General features: G+C 38.2%; 1 protein-coding gene across 8 annotated transcripts in view; it reads left to right on the top strand.

Annotated features, from left to right (window-relative positions):
• TUSC3 (tumor suppressor candidate 3) overlaps positions 1–13,888 on the top strand; it is a 242,064-nt gene extending 228,176 nt beyond the window's left edge. For 4 of the 8 annotated variants that reach the window (XR_009598632.1, XM_027962612.3, XM_012105833.5 and 1 more), the window contains one exon: positions 13,592–13,888. Coding sequence is in view for 6 of the 8 variants with exons in the window: in XM_027962612.3 (XP_027818413.1) it covers positions 13,592–13,607 (16 nt within the window). In the remaining 2 variants the exon portion in view is untranslated. Of the gene's footprint in view, positions 1–9,743; positions 9,807–13,591 lie in introns of those variants that run through there. The other 4 variants (XM_042241468.2, XM_015104579.4, XM_042241466.2 and 1 more) reach the window with 2 other exon arrangements.
• Positions 13,889–17,327: the final 3,439 nt, after the last annotated feature.

Here is a 17,327-nt window from a genome sequence, read left to right as displayed (position 1 = left end):
AGATAGTAGAGCTCATGATATATTGACAGAAAATAAAATCTCATAATTTACATCCCTCTTGCAGGTGAGTGAATGAGTGATAATCGCTCTGTAGTATCCGACTCTTTGTGACCCCATGGACTGTAGCTTGCCAGGTTCCTGTGTCCATGGAATTCTCCAGAATACTGGAGTGGGTTGCCATTGTGAACTGAGCAATTACTTCAAGAAAATGTTTCTTCATAGGTGATGGCAGCCATGTGTAGCTTTATCTGGGGCACAGAACTATTCCCATGACAGAGATCTGATTAAGGGCTTATCGTAAAGAGTAAAACACTTCAACCCTGCCTCTGTATCTTTTCATATGGGCAGAGGCACGTTTCCAAGACTTCTCACATCCATTAAAAATAAACGTACTCAAGGAGTAGAAGAAATCTGAATATCAGATGTGAGCTGTGGGACCATCTGCCTTTAATCTGGTCTGCAGTATAAGGGAATTTTTAAAAAACATGAGGTCTCAGGGCAAGAAGTTTAATAAGAAAGGCCAAATAAAGTCTCCAGTTTCTTGGTTTTTATTCTTGATGCTGTCTGGCTATCTCATTTTGGTTTTGAAAATACGAAGTCAGAAGAATCAAATCCAAGATGAAGTAGGCCCAAGAAAAATGAAGTTTCTGTTCTTTTTCTCCCCTACCCTAAGATTGAGGATCATGGTTCTGTATGATTAGAGTCTCAGTTTGACTTGCATGTATTCCATTAACAGAATCTGTAGAAGAATATTTCCATTACTCAAGTTTTCATTTACTTAAAAAACACTTATTCATTTCAACCTACAGCATTTATGGTGTCAGTGAAAGGTATCTAAATTATAAAAAGGAAAGTGACATGTTATATGATTCTTAACACCTATTTAGTTGACAGAAAATGGAGGAAGGTAAAGAGCAAGTTCCAGATCTCCTTACACATCAGAGCACCTAAGCCAACAAGAATCAGTTGAGTTCAATTCAGTTGCTCAGTCATGTCTGATCCTTTGCGACTCCACAGACTGCAGCACGCCAGGCCTCCCTGTCCATCACAAACTCCCGGAGTTTACTCAAACTCATGTCCATCAAGTCAGTGATGCCATCCAACCATCTCATCCTCTGTCGTCCCCTTCTCCTCTGCCTTCGTTCCTTCCAAGCATCAGGGTCTTTTCAAATGAGTCAGTTCTTTGCATCAGGTGGCCAAAGTATTGGAGTTTCAGCTTCAGCGGCGGTCCTTCCAATGAATATTCAGGACTGATTTCCTTTAGGATGGACAGGTTGGATCTCCCTGCAGTCCAAGGGACTCTCAAGAGTCTTCAACACCACAGTTCAAAAGCATCAATTCTTCAGCGCTCAGCTTTCTTTATGGTCCAACTCTCACATCTATACATGACTACTGGAAAACGATAGCTTTGACTAGATGGACTTTTGTTGGCAAAGTAATGTCTCTGCTTTTTAATATGCTGTCTAGGTTGGTCATAACTTTTCTTCCAAAGAAGTGAAGTGAAGTGAAGTCGCTCAGTCATGTCTGACTCTTTGTGACTCCATGGACTGTAGCCTACCAAGCTCCTCAGTCCATGAGATTTTCCAGGCAAGAGTACTGGAGTGGGTTGCCATTTCCTTTTCCAGGGGATCTTCCTGACCCAGGGATCGATTCTGGGTCTCCCGCATTGTAGGCAGATGCTTTACCGTCTCAGCTACCCTGCAATCACAATCTGCAGTGATTTTGGAGCCCAAGAAAATAAAGACTGTCACTGTTTCCATTGTTTCCCCATCTATTTGCCATGAAGTGATGGGACTGGATGCCATGATCTTAGTTTTCTGAATGATGAGCTTTAAGCCAACGTTTTCACTGTCCTCTTTCACTTTCATCAAGAGGCTCTTTAGTTCTTCTTTGCTTTCTGCCATAAGGGTGGTGTCATCTGCATATCTGAGGTTATTGATATTTCTCCCAGCAGTCTTGATTGCAGCTTGTACTTCATTGCACCCAGTATTTCGCATGATGTACTCTGCACATAAGTTAAATAAGCAGGCTGACAATATACAGCCTTGACATACTCCTTTCACGATTGGAACCAGTCTGTTGTTCCATGTCCCATTCTAATTGTTGCTTCTTGAACTGAATACAGATTTCTCAGGAAGAAGGTCAGGGTGGTCTGGTATTCCCATCTCTTTCAGAATTTTCCATAGTTTGTTGTGATCCACACAGTCAAAGGGTTTGGCATAGTCAATGAAGCAGAAGTAGAAGTTTTTCTGGTATTCTCTTGCTTTTTTGATGATCTGGCGGATGTTGGTAATTTGATCTCTGGTTCCTCTGCCTTTTCTAAATCCAGCTTGAACATCTGGGAGTTCACAGTTCATGTATTGTTGAAGCCTGGCTTGGAGAATTTTGAGCATTACTTTACTAGTGTGTGAGATGAGTGCAATTGAGTGGTAGTTTGAGCATTCTTTGGCATTGCCTTTCTTTGGGATTGGAATGAAAACTGATCTTTTCCAGTCCTATGGCCACTGCTGAGTTTTCCAAATTTGCTAGCATATTGAGTGAAACACTTTTACAGCATCATCTTTCAGGATTTGAAACAGCTCAACTGGAATTCTATCACCTTCACTAGCTTTGTTCATAGTGATGCTTCCTAAGGCCCACTTGACTTCACTTTCCAGGATGTCTGGCTGTAGGTCAGTGATCATACATGATTACCTGAGTCGTGAAGATCTTTTTTGTACAGTTTTTCTGTGTATTCTTTCCACCTCTTAATATATTCTGCTTCTGTTAGATCCATACCATTTCTGTCCTTTATTGTGCCCATTTTTGCATGGAAAGCTCTCTTGGTAAGCTGAAGTTGAACAGTTCTATGAAGACCTACAAGACCTTCTAGAGCTAATACCCCAAAATGATGTCCTTTCATTATAGGGGACTGGAATGCAAAAATAGGAAGTCAAGAAATACCTGAAGTAACAGGCAAATTTGGCCTTATAGTACCGAATGGAGCAGGGCAAAGGCTAATAGAGTTTTGCCAAGAGAACACACTGGTCATAGCAAACATCATCTTCCAGCAACACAAGAGAAGAGACTCTACACCTGGACATCACCAGACGGTCAATACTGAAATCAGATTGATTCTATTCTTAGCAGCCAAAGATGGAGAAGCTCTATACAGTCAGCAAAAACAAGACCAGGAGCTGACTGTGGCTCAGATCATGAACTCCTTATTGCCAGATTAAGACTTAAATTGAACAAAGTAGAGAAAACCACTAGACCATTCAGATATGACCTAAATCAAATTGCTATCGATTGTACAGTGGAAGTGACAAATAGATTCAAGGGATTAGATCTGATAGACTATGAGCTAAAGAACTATGCCTGAAGAACTATGGACGGAGGTTCGTGACATTGTACAGGAGGCAGGGATCAAGACCATCTCCAAGATTGAGAAGTGCAAAAAGGCAAAATGCTTGTCTGAGGAGGTCTGACAAATAGCTGTGAAAAGAACAGAAGTGAAAGGCTAAGGAGAAAAGGAAAGATAAACCCATCAGAATGCAGAGTTCCAAAGAATAGCAAGAAGAGATAAGAAAGCCTTCGTCAGTGATCAGTGCAAAGAAATAGAAGAAAACAGTAGAATGGGAAAGACTAGAGATCTCTTCTAGAAAATAATTAGAGATACTAAGGGAACTTTTCATGCAAAGATGGGCACAATCCAACAAGAATAGCATTTCCTATCTAGATGTTCCTGGTCACGGTATTGCTCTGATAGAACAAGTAAAGTTAAGTTTTACTAGTTCCAAGAATAATGTTACATTTGACAGCATTGTGTTTTGTCATGATATGAAGTGTTTTAACTTTGTACTTTTCCCAAGGAGTAGCTGTCATTTAGTATTGATTGTGTAAACCGCTAATCCTCTGGTCTTTACAAGAGTAGACATGTAAAATTACCTGAGAAGCTTTTTAGAATACATATTCTAAGCCTCAGCTTAGCTTTTCATTGTGAGCATTTCTGAACCAGAGTATATGCTGGTTTTATTTCTCTATAAGTGTGACCCCCACCATGTTTATTGGGTCCCAATCCCACCCCCTTGTCAGGGCCCACCAGGCTAAATGGGGAGGGGGCTTGCTGGCATCTAGCCTCATGGGACTGGAAGTAAGATGAAATGTCCTGTAAGAAGTCAGATGGAAATCACACCCTAGGTGGCTTATGAATATGAAATTTGACATAGTTTAGATGAAAACCCCTAAAAGTGCTGCCAAGAAACAGCATCAGAACAGAACCCAGCATTAAATAACAAGCAGCAGCCTGGGAAGACAGGTGCACTGAAAGAGTGGGACGTGGCGTTACAGAGACGTGAAGGCAGGGACCCGGCTGTGGCCCAGCTCTTGCGAGCTCTGTGATTTGCTGGGCTGTTGCAGGACTCAGCCATCCAGCCCTCCTGTGACCCTACTGAAATCGTTCTTTTGGTTTCACCATCTCTTATCACTTTAAAGCTTCCTAGTATTCCTCTTCAGACTCTTAAGAACTTCTGCTTGTTTCTGCATTGTGTCTTTTCCATGGATATAGTGATGCATCATTCATCAAGCTTCCATAAATCCATCCCGCCCTCTTATACCATCCCTCTCCAGTCATTCATCTTCTTGCTTTGTAAGGTTGGTAGGACAGGTTATATATGTTCCTTTTATCACATTTACAGCAACCCTTAGAGCTAACAAAATATGGCAGATGGGAGCATTGTGGATGAAAAACATGTGCTTTACATTAGAACGTTTTTATGCTCTTATTAATCTAACCCATGGATATATGCCAAGGTTACCCTAGTAATGTTATATACTGCTTTGGGATTTGTTTTCAATTCATTGCATCATTTTCCCTTCAGAATAAAGTTTTTCTCAGAAATTTAATCAATTTTATTATGAATGATTATGATAATAAACATATTAGTCATATCAAGAGTTAAAGCTGGATTTAGAAAAGGCAGAGGAACCAGAGATCAAATTGCCGGCATCTGTTGGATCATAGAAAAAGCAAAATAGTTCCAGAAAAACATCTACTTTTGCTTCATTGACTATGCCAAAGTCTTTGATTGTGTGGACCACAGCAAACTATGGAAATTCTTCAAGAGATGGGTATACCCGACCACCTTACCTGCCTCCTGAGGAAGGACCTGTATGCAGGTCAAGAAGCAACAGTTTAAACTGGACATGAAACAACAGACTGGTTCCAAACTGGGAAAGGAGTTTGTCAAGGCTGTATATTGTCACCCTGCTTATTTCTGTGCAGAGTACATCATGTGAAATGCCAGGCTGGATGAAGCACAGGCTGGAATAAAGATCACCGGGAGAAATAGCAATAACCTCAGATATGCAGATAACATCACCGTTATGGCAGAAAGCGAAGAGGAACTAAAGAGCCTCTTGATGAAAGTGAAAGAGGAGAATGATAAAGCTGGCTTAAAACTCAACATTCAAAAGCTAAGATCATGGCATCTGGTCCCATCACTTCATGGCAAATGGATGGGGAAACAATGGAAACAGTGACAGACTTTATTTTCCTGGACTCCAAAATCAGGGCAGATGGTGACCACAGCCATGAAAATAAAAGACTTGACCTCCTTGGAAGAAAAGCTGACAAACCTAGACAGTGTATTAAAAAGCAGAGACATTACTTTGTCGTCAGAGGTCCATCTAGTCAAAGCTATGGTTTTTCCAGTAGTCATGTATGGATGTGAGAGTTGGACCATAGAGAAAGCTCATCACCGAAGAATTAAATGCTTTCGAACCACAGTGTTGGAGAAGACTCTCAAGAGTCCCTTGGACTGCAAGGAGATCAAACCAGCCTAAAGAAAATCAATCCTGAATATTCATTGAAAGGACTGATGCTGTAGTTCCAATACTTTGGCCACCTGATTCAGAGAGCCAACTCATTAGAAAGACCCTGATGCTAGGAAAATTGAAGGCAGGAGAAGGGGGTGACAGAGGACAAGATCATTGGATGGCATTACCAACTCAATGGACACGAGTTTGAACAAGCTCCAGTAGATGGTGAAGGACAGGGAAGCCTGGCATGCTGCAGTCCATGGAGTCGCAAAGAGTCAGACAGGACTGAGCGTCTGAACAGTAATAACAACAAATCAAGAGCAGTTGTGGCCCAAAGGACTAGGAGGAGAGTATACACCAGAGAACTGGAATAATCCTGAGCTAAATTCTAGAAACCAGGCAGCATAGTGGAGAAGAAAGTATCTATCCAGCTAGTTCACTGGAGAAAAAGCAAATGTGATGCAGAAGCCAGAGTGAGAGGAGGAATAAATGAGAAAAAGGAAGAGAGAAGTCATTTGGGAATAGTTGAAAAGTGAAAGTCGCTCAGTCGTGTCTGACTCTTTGCAACCCCAACTGGAATTCTCCAGTCCAGAATACTGGAGTGGGTAGCCTTTTCCTTCTCCAGGAGTTAAAAGATGAGATGTCAGTACAAAAGAAAAAATAAACCTTTTCCTTCTGAGCTACTCTGTGGGAGAAGCTCGGTCAGTGATGAACATAGTGCCATATTCTGGAGGGACACTTTGCAATCCCAGCAGCATATGTTTCTGTGGCACCAGCATAATATGATTTGATTAAAAAAAACAAAAACAGAAAAAAACCTTGTTCCTATTGGAAAATGATAGTTCGTAGGGAAGGAGAAAATAAGATTCTGGACACTATCATTATAACAAGAGAAAGGCTATTCCATATGTCAGAAGATATGCCCTGGCCTCGTATTACTGAAAAGACCGTGTGGATGTCCATATTCAAAGGGAGTTAGTGGTTATTATAATGTATCATAAACCCTCGTGACCAAGAGGTAAGTCAACCCCCAATCATTTTTACCAATATACACTGAAGTACGCTTGTACGGGGAAAAAAAAAAAAAAAGACTTTCTTAAACAAGACCATTTCCTTGTCCTTGAGATGAGCTGCCAGGACAAAAAAACAGTTTTCTTCTAAAAGAATGGAAAACCCTCCCTCTTCTACCTACTCTGGTTGATACTGGATAAGATGCGAGATATCCTTTACTGAAAACGCACATTTGAACATAACTCCCTCTGCTAATTGAAAAACACCTTTAGCAAGGGCTTTAGCTTCAATGCCATAATCCACTCTTGGGTGTAATACCATAGCCTTTGGTGGCCTTTGATGTCTGTTTTAGGTTTGTGATTTTTAACTTTTATACCAGGAAATGCCACTGATGTCTATAAACTAATTTTTTATTGCCTCACAATTTTTAATTGATCGACAGTCTTTAATTTCTTCTGTATGGAATGATCTTTCTGCTTTTCCATTTTTATTTTTAACTTCACAGAACCTTAAACATTCATGTGTTTCTTATTTTCTGAAAACTTCACACTGATATTTTTGTTGTTGAACTGTGTGCTTGCTGAAAGGGATAAAAGTCTATTATATGTTTACCCTAATTCCTTAAATCTTCCCCACATTTTGGTCTTAACGGTTTTTTCCCTACAGTATCAGCATCTTTCATACTATGACTAAATTCTCCCAGATCATCTTTTAAGTTTCAGTAAGCAAACTTCCGTCATTTACATCCTTAATCTACATGTTACTAACTCAGAGACTTTGGGAAAGTTAAATAACTTTTCTAAACCTTGGTTTTCTCATTTCTAAGTGGGAAATGTTTACATACTTTGACATCATGTAAAGGTTACATGATGTAAGTCACTTAGCACATTGCCTAGTACTTAGTATGTGGCACATAGTATTACTTACTCAAAAACTACTTTCTGCTAATTATTATTATTAGTTCTGATGGAAATATTTTACCTATTTAATTTTTCCTGAGCAGGATTTTTTTTTTTTTTGCTAAAAATTAAGCAAGTGTTGTTTTTTATTTGCATGATTCAGTGGGGTGAAGATTAGATTTTCCCTGAACCTTCTGAGGAACTTAATTGGGCTCTCAAAACCTTTGAAATTAGTGAAATAACAAAGATATTAAGAATTTGATCTAATTACCATCTGACGCATAGTTCAGAAAAAGAAATTATATTCTAGTGGTAGCAAGAATTCATTTTGTATATTAAATAAAGATTAGCTTTAGGGCTTGTTCCACTTTCCAAGAGCAAAGTGCTAGTGTTCGTGCATGAATATCGTCTCTTATGGGTAATTAATCACTTTCCCACTGGTTGCCCCTGACATACTTTGATTCAAAAGTTTTCTTCAAAAAGATTTCTATAAAACTATTTGAAAGATCAAGTCTCTGAGTAGGAAAATAGTATAGAACATTCTCTACTAATTCTCTCACTTTGCTACCTGTTTATGATTCTTTAATTGTCTTAGAGAGATGATGTGGTATGATGGGGAAATATTTAGAATCCAAGACATGAATTAAAATTCAGTATATCGTTTTGTGTGACAGTTAAGAACTCTGGCCCAGCAGGCATAGATACAGGTTTGAATCTTACACCCTCTCATCACTAACTTTGGGACTAACTTCTCAGTCTCATTTTTCCTGACCTGTGAAAGTATGTTTTTATGGGGTTGGGTAACAACTTTGTTAAGCTTATTTCTTCATTTGTAAACTTGGAGTAATAATTAATATGTATCTGAGAATTTTAAGGGGATAAATTACATCATCAATTTATAGTTCATGGAATGTTGCAGGTTCTCAGAAGAAATTAGCTCACCTACCTCTTGCCTATCCTTAGCCATTTCAGCGCTTGGTTATTCAATAGCACTTTACCACGTTAGCTTTTTCATTAAATATCCATATGTAACTTTTGTGTGTTGGCGTTCTTTTCTTTCTAGAGTACTGTAAGGTGCCTTACAGAAGGTCATGGCTGTGCCTTTTTAATATCTCCAGAGTGTTACACATAGCAGGTGCTCATCGTGTACTTAATAACCGAATATGTTTACTCAGAAGCATCTTGTAAATGTACTCCTTATCTAAATGCAACAGGAGCCATTAAGATAGAAACACAGCGGACAGAAGAGTGTTGGTTTGCCACACTGCACAACTCCAGAAGGTGGACTCACGTCACGGGACACCCCCATGGAGTTGTCCTGTTGTTCCACCACACTGAAGGAGCGCAGTGTGCACAAACAGTGTCCTGCAAACCTGCGCTCTAAAGATACTTATTGCAACGTCAAATCGACCCTGAGCTGGCTGGCATCAAAAAATATGCACTGATTAAGCTTATAGTGGACATAGAAACTATTAACAAGATACCTGTAATTCATGATGTCTTTGGTTCCTTTGAGTTACTTTGAGAAATAATGAGTTAAAAAAAAAAAATCAGTCTACATTCCATAATGGAAAGTACAGAATAATAGCTAGACATGAAAGACATTCCTGATGAATTTTGAGGCAAGTATACTAATGAACCAGCACAGCAAGGCAAAATATCCCAGGACATGCAGTATGTAACAATATCCCATTCATTTCTATATCTTACTTAGGTGTAGATCTTTTATCTGTAGGGAAAATAGAAAATACAGTCTTAAGCTATACAAATAGAAAACAGAGAAATGGTGTGGTGATCAACCCACAATATGTGTCATTGATAATAATTTCACTGGGATTGCCTTTCTGATGCTGAGTTCCAGCTTTGAGGAATACCATGAAGGACCAAAGACTTAGAGATGAGTCAGTGAAGATCTGGAGAGGGTCGACATAAAGAATACAGTGCTGTCTTTGTAATACTATTTTACAAGTGGAAATTGAATCTCAAGGACTATTTTTTCCATATTGTTGTATTTCACTGTGGTGTATTGGAAAGTGATCTGGACTTTGAGTGAGAAGATGAGATTTGGACCATGGCACTTTAAAACTGTAACTTCAGGCAAGTCTTTTCATCTTCTCTGAGCCTCAGTTTTCCTCATCTTTCAGATAACAGCCATAATCTTTATCTCATAAGTTAAGACAAGTTGTGGCAAACTGTTGTTTCACAAATGAAAGGTAACTTTGAACTGTGAGATCTCATATTGCAGTCATGCTGTAGTACTCAGCTGCTACAGGAACAAGTCCTTGGATAAACTTTCCAGCAATAGACTTTGGCCCACAGAATTAACCACTGACAAGCACAGTGTTTTTTTTTTTTTAAACAATAATATTCATATGCATGTGTATGCCCTCCACTTCAAACAAAATATGATTGCATTTAGTTATTTCTGTTTTATTACTTTAGGGAAGAAAACAGAACTATACAGCTGACAGAAATACATTGAATTCTGCCAAGGAAAAATGTAGTCAGTTGCCTTTTTCCCACTAACAATATAAGTCTTAATGTTCACAATAATAAAATACAAGTCTTCTAAACGTGGACTAATTTTTTAATTGTTTGGTAATTCAAAACTAGATATTAGGAACCTCTATATAAATCCAACGTGATTTTAATAGAAAACTCAGAATCTAGGCTTTTTGATTTTGCAGCGCACATTCCCACCCCTCAGACCTCAGAAGACATGGTCTAAGCAGAGACACACAGCAAAGGAAGCTCTTTGGAGGGTTATTTCCATTGTGTAAATACAATTCTCTTACTCCAGCAGAAATGCCACCATTCAGCAACCCCCTGAAAGCAGGGAAAGATGAGAAAGCTCCTGTTTTCCCTAAGTTCTGTTTTTTATCTGACCGCCAACCTCTTCCCACATACAAGCTCTATTGGTCTTTTCCCCCAGACCCAGCATCCATGTTTCTGACCACACAGAGTTATGAACAATTACCAGCCTCTTCCAAAACATCCCCCTCTGTATAGGCTATAGAGATGTGCCCTTAGCAGTTGTAAGACTTGACAGCTGTCACCCTGTGTAGCCGCAGATACAGAAAGCTTACTGCTTGCAAAGATCTGTTTCCCATCTCCTAATAAAATCCTGAATTTCTTCAGGCCTTTATTTTAGATCATGTACTTAAGACTTGAAGATTTTTCGGGGTTTGGTAAGTTTCTGTCACAAAGAAGAGAGCCCCCAGGGTTTCTGGCCAAAGAGGCCTGGCTGGCAGCCATCATGTACTTCTCCCTGGCATCCCTTAGAACGCTTGTGAAGATAAAGGTTAGAAAATCCCAAGAACAGGGAATCATTAAGTTCTACTAACTCCAAGGCCAGGGCAACAGGCATGAACTCGCTAGTGGCCTATCCTTGTTCTGAGTAAAGAACCAAGGCTTTTCCTCCCTTTTATACTTTTTGGCTCTAAGATGACATCAGCAGCTGCCCCTTATCCATGGAAGCAATTTCTATGTGACAGAGTGCCAGGACATGCCCAGAAGTCTCTGACTTCTTTCCTAGTTTGAGAACAGGAAGTGAGAACCTTAGCCAAGAAAATTCTGGCCAGCTGAAGATCTCGGTAGAGAATTTAACCTGATCTCAATTGGACAGAATTCATTCATTCAAGAGCACTGCATCCATTCTGATGTTTTAAAACACTGGGGAACAGGTGAATTAATTACTCTAAGAGAAGTCTAAACAAAATACCAACCATTGTTTGGTGCCTCCTTCATATTTCACAGGAGGAGAAAAGGAACATGTTTCACATGTAATACAGTCTCCAGCAGCCACCTAGTAATCAAACCAGATGCCTTTTCTCATGTGGCAACCTACATAACCCTTCTAGGATTCTAGTTAACTATCTCCTCTTGAATATCTTATGCCCTGGATTTTGTAACATGATACTCGTAGACCTTCCTTTTTCCTTACAGATGACTTCTCGGTCCCAACAGACATGCCAAATTCTGACCTAAGGCCTAGAACCAGACCTCAGACCACATTGTCACCTCAGCCTCAGCTCCAAAGCCAGGCTCATCCCTGCTCCAAACCCGGGTCTCTTCTGCCCGTGTTCCCTAACACACTGTTATTGTTACAATCATACAACATATAAAAGTAGAACCTTTTTAATCTTCCCAGAACCAAAAAGTTAGCAAGCATAAAATGATCATAAAGGGTCATATTCTTGCTTTTATGATAGTATTTTTATAAAAGGTGATCTTTAGTGTTCCATAGCTTGAAATGTTCAGACTATTTTTATTTTTTTTAAAAATCCTGTAAATTGTCAGATGTTTTTTAAATTGTAAGTTTTGCAGCTTTCATTACAGTTTTAAATATTTTATGGTGATGTTTTCTTTTTTAACTGTCAGTAAGTTAGCTTTATCTTGAGGGCAACCTTATATCTGAGGACAGAGAAAGCCAAAGTGTTCATTTACACGTTTATATATATATATATATATATATATATATAATATACACCTGCTTTGCCACCACTGTTAAAGATTGGGTGGATTGAACAGCAGCAGTATCTTAATGCTCTGAGGAATGTTACTGCTGATCTTCATGGCAGTGTTACCCTTGCAGTACTTAAGTCATAAATTATGTCAAAAAATAGAAGCAATGTCTTGTTGCCTCTAGACATCAGCACTTGATTTTTATCTTGTAATATGTAATTCCTCAGAAAAAGATAGGGTAATGAAAAGTTCAGGCTGTATTGCATAATTGCTTTATTATATACTATAATAGAGATAATATACATTCAAATATATAATGCTTTATATTTACTGTTTATATAGTATATGCAGTATATTATATTTATATTCACTATATAGTATATATATGCTATATAATGTGTATTTTTTTTTTACTATTTATTTATATAGTATCACAGGATTAAAATAAACATTAGCACTGGAAAGAACTTTGGAGATCATCCAAAACAGCATTCTTCTCACTAATGAGGAAACCGAGGTTCAGAAAGACGAAGTAACATATGCCTAGGATATTATAATTTAAGTGTTTGAGTATTAAACTTATTAGATTGAACAGTTTCCCAACTACATGGTTTTTCAACTATAGTAACCATTAATATTTTTAATATTAATGTTTTAATATTAATTAACAATTGGTTCATATCTGGTTGTCCTAAAGTTACTTTGTCAAGACTATAAAAAGCAAACTTGCTACACGTTAGCAGAAAGATACAAATAGCTAACAAAAGCTTAATGATGTTATTGAAATTGACTTATGGTATTACAAACTTACATTTCTTTTCATAGATAAAAGTGTTGCCTAGGGAAATCAATAAAGGCAAAAATAGTTATTTTACTTTCTATATATATAAACATCTATTTGTATTGTTTCATCAGAACCTGATGATACTTTTATTATGATTTATAATAAATTATTTTTGACTGTTCAATATAGTGAAATTATAAAATTCTTAGTTATTTTAAGTAAGTGCATATTGATTAAATAACCAGAAAAAGTATTTTGTCTAAGATATTGAAATGACCTGATCCAAGTGTATGTTTCAGCTCATTCCCTTTCTTCCCCTGTGTTATCACTTTAAATGCCAGTTTAACTAGTAGTCTTGCTAACATTGAGAATGGCTCACAGAAGTTAACCAAACTTAACCAACATACGTTCAAGTTCTTATCAACATCTGCTTTCACCCCTGACCTAGTCTCACCTGATCCCATTACAGGATCTAGTTCACAGAAATTGCCCTGATATAAAATTACAATGAAGTGAATTAATGTAACTGTATATGACATTACATTTTTATTTTATATTTATCTGTACTAAGTTAATATAGAATAAAAAGCACACTGTGTTTTATTTTCAGCAAAGAATTTTCTTTCTTTTTCAGCTTTTTAATTAAGTGAAGCCGAGTGGGATTTGCATTAAGTGACTGTTTACCATGAAGACAAAGTGTCCCAGACATACTAGTTCCAATTCTTGAGTCCATTTCCTTGCTGATTGTGATAATCCAGCTGTTTCTTGTACAATTTTTTTTTTTAATGTGAGTTTTCCTAGTAAACTTAATTTATAGACACGGATGGTTAAATTTAACATGGAATGAACAAAGGCAACAGTGAAGAGTTTTTCCAGCAAATTATAGTCTATGTATGCTATAGATCGAAATAAACAACAATGTAATTATGAATTCATGCTTTTAAGCTGTTTACTCATTAGTAAAGAAAACTATAATGTTAGTAAAGGAGAAACTATGAAATGTATCCTCAAAAATTCTTGGGATTGTACAGAGATAGGTGTATGCATGAAAATATGTCATGTACTGAAAAATTATACTTTCCTCAGTCTCAGTATAAAGGATGTGTATGGTTACAAATAGCGTTTTGTTCTTATTAATCATAACTAGATGAAGGAGATGGGGCAGAGAGCTGGAAAAATAGTACACGGATGCCTGCCCTGGGAAGTGGAGGTCCTTCCCGGGATAGAAATCTACAGCAAACATGACTAAATCGGCATGCCTCAGGGCACAGGCAACGGGAGCAGCACACCAGAGCCAGGAGCGAATTCTTCCCCAGCTCAGAAGTGTGGCCCACAAATCCAGACCTGCAGCCACAAAACCCACCCACTGGGGACGGTATCCCCTTGTGTCCTATGGAAGAGGCTAGTCATCAAAACCTTATTCCCAGACCTGAACAGAGACTCTGTGCATGTGTGCCAAGTCGCTTCAGTCATGTCCGACTCTTTGTGACCCCATGGACTGTAGCCCACCAGGCTGCTTTGTCCCTGGGATTCTCCAAGCAGGAGTACTGGAGCAGGTTGCCATTCCCTCTTCCAGGAGATTCTTCCCAACCCAGGGATTGAACCCCCATCTTTTATATCTCCTGCACTGGCAGGCAGTTTCTTTACCACTAGGGCCACCTGGTAAGCCCTGATAGAGAGTAGTTATCCTAATATGAGTGAGGGACTTAGTGAAACTTTATTGAAAAGCAAATATAGGAGACTAACCATTATTATGTTTGTATATTGTATTTTAGCTTATAAAGCACCTTCCCATTTGTTAGGGTATTTTTTTCTTCATAGCAACTCTGTAAATTAGGCATTTAGACAGGAAATGTATATTTTATCTAACTTATTTAAGTACTGGAAGCTGAAAGCCACAAAGGAAAAATAGAGCTCATAACTGGGCTTTCAGACTCTCAAACCTGAATTTCCATTTTCTTCCTTTTTTTTTTTTTTGAATTTTCATTTTATGTGGTGCAATCTAAAGAATTTAGAAGCACAGTTAATCTTAGTCACCTCAATAAACTTTTTTAGCCTTTGTTATCAAATTTTCCTTAAGGTCTGAGTAACAGACCATGGAAATCTATGTTAGTTGGGAGTCCCAGCTATGTAGTCTCAAACCAGGGCTCATGTGCATGTCCAGTGAACTACACGTTTTGTACCTGTAAAATTCAGTAAAGAATGGGAAATATAAAAATCTTCAAGGATATATGAAGTTAAATCCCAGGATAGTATGTGTGCTAGCAGGAAGGAACACGATGATATTCAGCAAAAATCATGATGTAAATTCTCACCCTTAACACATGCTCCCAAAATCTGTTATTTAAAATCACGTTTACTCTCCCAGTTTCTGTACACAAAATGATCAATTCAGTATTGGAATGGCATTTATGGGAAAGCAGTAAGTGATCATCATAATTTGTTTAATGTCTACACCTAGGTAGCATTTGACCTGTAAATCTCAATCCATTAGAGTCCTCTTCTCTTTTCTAAAGTTTATTCAGGATGAGCATCAAAATTGGGAGTTTGAGGCCAAATTTTACATTGAGTAAAAGCTTCTTTATCTTACACAGTTACTTTTGCTTGTTCCTTTAAAGCTCAAAATTCTTATTAACAGCACACATCTAATCTCTTCATAAAGCCTGCTGCTGCTGCTGCTGCTGCTGCTAAGTCACTTCAGTCATGTCTGGCTCTGTACGACCCCATAGATGGCAGCCCACTAGGCTCCTTTGTCCCTGGGATTCTCCAGGCAAGAATACTGGAGTGGGTTGCCATTTCCTTCTCCAATGCATGAAAATGAAAAGTGAAAGGGAAGTCGCTCAGTTGTGTCCGACTCTTAGCGACCCTATGGACTGCAGCCTACTAGGCTCTTCCGTCCATGGGATTTTCCAGGCAAGAGTACTGGAGTGGGTTGCCACTGCCTTCTCTGTTATAAAGCCTAATAATGTTTAATTATGACCAAAGTCAGCTAGTTCTCAGACACTGTGACTGAGGTAAAGAGAACTTCCCTATCCCAGATTAGTAAAAAAAATTTCTAGCCTATATTCTGTAATTTTTCTCCAAATATTAAATATATGCCACCTATGACTACCCCCGCTCCCTGCCCTGAGTTTCAGTTTGAAAAGCTGTGGCTTTGTAGTAGGCAATTATTGAATTAGGGAAAGGAAAAAAGTCTGCCTCGAAATAAGTCATTCCTGGAAAGTGCTACAGACAAAACTACAGGAATTAGCTCAAATGTAGTCTGTTTTCAGAATGCAGCATGTGGAAAATCACATACAAAACATAAGATATCTTCACTTTTGTCAAATAATTTAAATTGAAAAATGAATCTGTATGTGGTGTATTACATCCTTCAATGTTACTTCAGCTAGATTCACTGCATGGAAGTCTCCCTTAAAAACAGATTTTATGCTTAACCATCTCCAGTTAGAATAAAAGGAATTAACTTGCCGACTCAGTTGGAGAGAAAAATCTTAATATAAAATCCATCCAAAGGAGTAAAATTCCATTTAAATCTTAATATGAAAATTTCATCTATTAATGTAATAACATCTGTTGAATAAAGTGTTCCATTTTCCTCAGCACATTGTTCCTTACATTAGATATTCACATGAGTAAGCCCAATAGTGTTGTGTGTTTACTGTAATTTTTCTTTTTCTGTCATGTGAAGGAATATCCTTGTCAGTTATCATTCAGCAAGCATGATGATTTGGGGAGATGAGAACTTATAACCAAAGAGCTTGTCGAGTATTCCCTTTCTTGCTGTTAGGAGACCCTCCCACAAAGGTACATGAAGAGAGTGGTTACACTATACCAAGATCAAAGACACTGAACATTTTGCTTCAAGAGGAACTGGTTTACGGGGCAAACACATGAGCTCTGGCCTCTAGGGTCAAAACATTTGAGTGGCCTCTTAGAGACTTAATGTTCCTCAGAGTGCACAGAACTCAGTAAGTTTAAAACATTAAAACAAGATGTTTTTCCTATTCCAGCAGGAAGCCAAACTGACTTAATTTCTAATAGTGGAAAACGGGTGAGCATAGTAGCCAGTTATACTCAAAGGGTACAAGTATGTACATGAATCCACCCCTAAATTTCCTTATATGATTCATAAGCACATCTGTCATTTTCCATGGAACATTTTCCATGTTCCTTCTTTACCTATTTTTCTGGACTATATGCAGATGTTTATGATATAACTAGAGTATAAGTACACAAAGTTTTAATAAAGGATCACATATTCGGACTAAGAGCAAAGCCATGTTACATTCACCCAAATGTTGGTGCATCTACTTCCATTAAAAATATGCATATATGCCAACAAAAGTAGCATAATGAGGAACTCTAGG

The sequence above is a fragment of the Ovis aries genome, chromosome 26 (assembly GCF_016772045.2).
Source record: "Ovis aries strain OAR_USU_Benz2616 breed Rambouillet chromosome 26, ARS-UI_Ramb_v3.0, whole genome shotgun sequence".
In the NCBI taxonomy this organism is placed as follows: domain Eukaryota; kingdom Metazoa; phylum Chordata; class Mammalia; order Artiodactyla; family Bovidae; genus Ovis; species Ovis aries.
This window is presented reverse-complemented; position numbering and strand designations above follow the sequence as displayed.